General features: G+C 32.8%; 1 protein-coding gene across 1 annotated transcript; it reads right to left on the bottom strand.

The window, feature by feature from the left end:
• Positions 1-431: 431 nt before the first annotated feature.
• On the bottom strand, positions 432-1,745 carry LOC123654693 (dehydrogenase/reductase SDR family member 13-like). Its single transcript, XM_045590584.1, has one exon. The coding sequence runs from the start codon at positions 1,458-1,460 to the stop codon at positions 483-485; it is 978 nt and encodes a 325-aa protein (XP_045446540.1). The 5' UTR covers positions 1,461-1,745; the 3' UTR covers positions 432-482.
• Positions 1,746-3,206: the final 1,461 nt, after the last annotated feature.

Raw genomic sequence — 3,206 nt, 5'->3', positions numbered from 1 at the left:
GTAATATTTATAGTTTTGAAGACTCCTACTCCCTGCGATAATAAGAATGTGAAAAAAAAAAACTAAGACATAGAGATATTTTCATGGTATTTAAAGATTTTATGTTATATAAATATTTTATCTAGTGTCATTACCTAGGGAGGAAATAGTCGACTACGTTTGTATGGAGAAAAAGCCGCTATGCTATCGTCTTAACTATCTTTCCGCAAAATTTTACTCGCGAAATTCCGATCGCGATAATTCGATTATCGATTATCGAAAATTACACTAAGTTAATACTATTAAATAGACTTTTATAATTTCCAGGAAAATGAAAATCTCTAATGTCAAATAAAAAGTATCCAAATTGAATAAAATAAATACCAAAGTTTCGATAGATATTTTTCAATTTTACATTGGAACAAAATTCAAAAAGTTAATGATATTCACTGATATAATTTAAATTACTGAAACATTTTTCACATACACAAATACGTAAACATTCACCTAAAACATTGTGCGAGCTCTTCACTGCTCAACTTGACGCAACTGATAGACTTGTTCCACAGCTTCGCAGCCGTTTCGTCATCGTAGGCAGATTGTTTCGCTCGGGACAACTGACAATTCTTAAAAATTTGTCCGCTCGCCTTCCCCGCCTCCTTGCCCAATGCCGCAAATATTGTCGTCTGAGCACCATACCAGGGCGTTTTGAAAAACAATAATGCGATAATTAACAGAATTATTCCAGAAATTGTTCCAGACTTAACGAATATCCTGGTTCCAACGTAACCAGGATCAACACAGTTCACAACGACATTTCCTTTCAGTTTCTTACTCAATTCATGAGCAAATAATATGAGACCAAGCTTGCTATTCGAGTATAATAGAATTCCTAACCCATAATTGGCGACATTAACTTTGTCGAAATTAATAGAACCAAAATTATGTAATACAGATGAAACATTGACTATTCTAGCGGGTTCAAATATCGTTCCAGTCTTGTTCAAGAGCGGTAACAATAATAAAGTTAATAAGAATGGTCCAAAATAGTTCACTCGCATGATGTAATTCATTCCATCATCTGTAGTTTCTCCGCCGACTCCAACACCGGCGTTGTTTATTAAAATATCCAATCTTTTTTCCGTATCAAGGATGTCTGCTGCAAATTTTCTGATTGATGCTAATGAAGATAAATCAAGCAGTTTGAAGACTACATCCTTGTTTTCTGTTTTTTCTGTGATCAATTTTAGGGCATCCTCTCCTTCGTTTTGAAAGGGACAGGCGATGATGACTCGAGCGCCTCTTTCAGCGAAGTCCGTTGCTGTTTCTAAGCCGATACCTGTTGTTCCTCCAGTGACGATTACGGTCTTTCCATCCAGCCTCTTTTTTGACGTACATATCGCATTAGTAGATTTTTGATATAAACTAAATATTAATGCTACGATTACAAACGTTATGGTAATGTAAACGATGAGCGACATTTTGGTGTGCTTGCTGCTAGCTTACGGTGCGGAATACTAGCACTCATTACCCTTTCAATGCTATATAAATTTCGCGATCGTTTGAAATATATTTATAAACTGTTAAATATTCAAAACAGTGCATTACATTGTATAGTATGTTGATATTACCTCGAAAATAATTTACTATATGAGACGTTATATTGCATACAATAATATTTTTACGATGCCATAAGATATTTTATCAAACTGGCTGCGGCTCCTGATTTCACCTGTGCTTCATTTTTTTTTATATAACTAGGTCCGCAAACAAGCGTACGGTTCACCTGATGGTAAGCGATTATCATAGTTTATTGACATCTGCAACACCAGAAGCATCGACAGCGCGTTGCCGACCCTACCCCTAATTCCCCCCAGGAGCTCTGGTCACCTTACTCACTAACAGGAACACAACATTGCTAGAAAGCAGTATTATTTAGCTGTGATTTTTTGAGCAGGAAATTTCCTGCTATGCCCTACGTCAGCTATCAATCTTTTTTATGACACTAATTTTGTTTGCTTGCAAATGAAAAAATAACCGAAAACTGAAAATATAATACCTTAAAATCGTTGAATTGTATTTATTTTATTATATGAAATAGCTTGTGATTTTTTTTTCATATTTGAAAATTAGACATTTTTGTTTTCAATAAAAAAAAAGAAAATAGAATTAAAAATCAGCCCACTCTGGGATTGCCGGGAATAATTGTAACAATTGAAGTTCTTTTACGAAAAAAAAAAATTGAAAATGACGAACTTTTTTTAATGTATATGTAACATTGATTTGTGTGGATGTTGCAAATAAAAAAGTATTATTATTATTATTATTAACTTCGATAAAATTACGATTATTTTAAGAAAAACGAAAATTTGATAGAGTTGATCATATTAAATTTTTTCGTCTACTTTTTCGAAAAATTCATTTAAAACCAAAAATTAAAAATAAAATAACAAAAGATCAATTTTTGAAGAAGTTATGGCTATTTGAAAAAAAAAACCCTTTTTGAAATATTCATAATTTTTTTTCGGTGGATAAAAAAATTTGAAAAAATTCTCAAAAATGTTTTTTAAAGGGTGAAAAAGAATGGGAAACCTTAGGCCAGATCGAAAGGGGTCGGGTACAAACATGGTCGGTTTGCCATGGTATATATATATATATATATATATATATATATATATATATATTTTAATGTAATAACAAAAAATACAGACAGATTCCGAAAAAAAAAATCATTTTCTGGCTCTCCTGAGAAACCGTGGTTTGTCCCTTACGCTGTTAGTGATGGTTCTGGTGTCGATTTATGTAAATAGGTATATGTATACATTTTTTTTAAACTAAAATTATGACTAAATTACATTATGTCTTCGTCTTCTTCTATCTTTCTTAAGTTTTCTCCAATAATCGTTAGATGTCCTATTGAAAAGAACAACAATAGTATGCGGTATAAGTCTTAAATTGAAAAGGTACGTCACATCACTAAGAACACCGGGAATTACAAAGTTAAAGAAATGTACATTCGAGGTCATATCACACAGTACTGCGACCCCGATTAACGCTGACACGCGTTTTCCCTTCATCTTTGGTACCACAGTTTTACCCCAAGGCATTACAGATAAAACGATTCTAATAAACAGAAAAAAATTTACTGCCGTAAGCACATAGACCGTCATGATTCTTATAGTCAGCAATGCGTTATAATTCTCAATTTCAAATAGTGATGGTATAAG

Source organism: Melitaea cinxia, chromosome 6, assembly GCF_905220565.1.
Source record: "Melitaea cinxia chromosome 6, ilMelCinx1.1, whole genome shotgun sequence".
In the NCBI taxonomy this organism is placed as follows: domain Eukaryota; kingdom Metazoa; phylum Arthropoda; class Insecta; order Lepidoptera; family Nymphalidae; genus Melitaea; species Melitaea cinxia.
The sequence above is the reverse complement of the archived record's forward strand: the minus strand, read 5'-3'. Positions and strand labels throughout refer to the sequence as shown.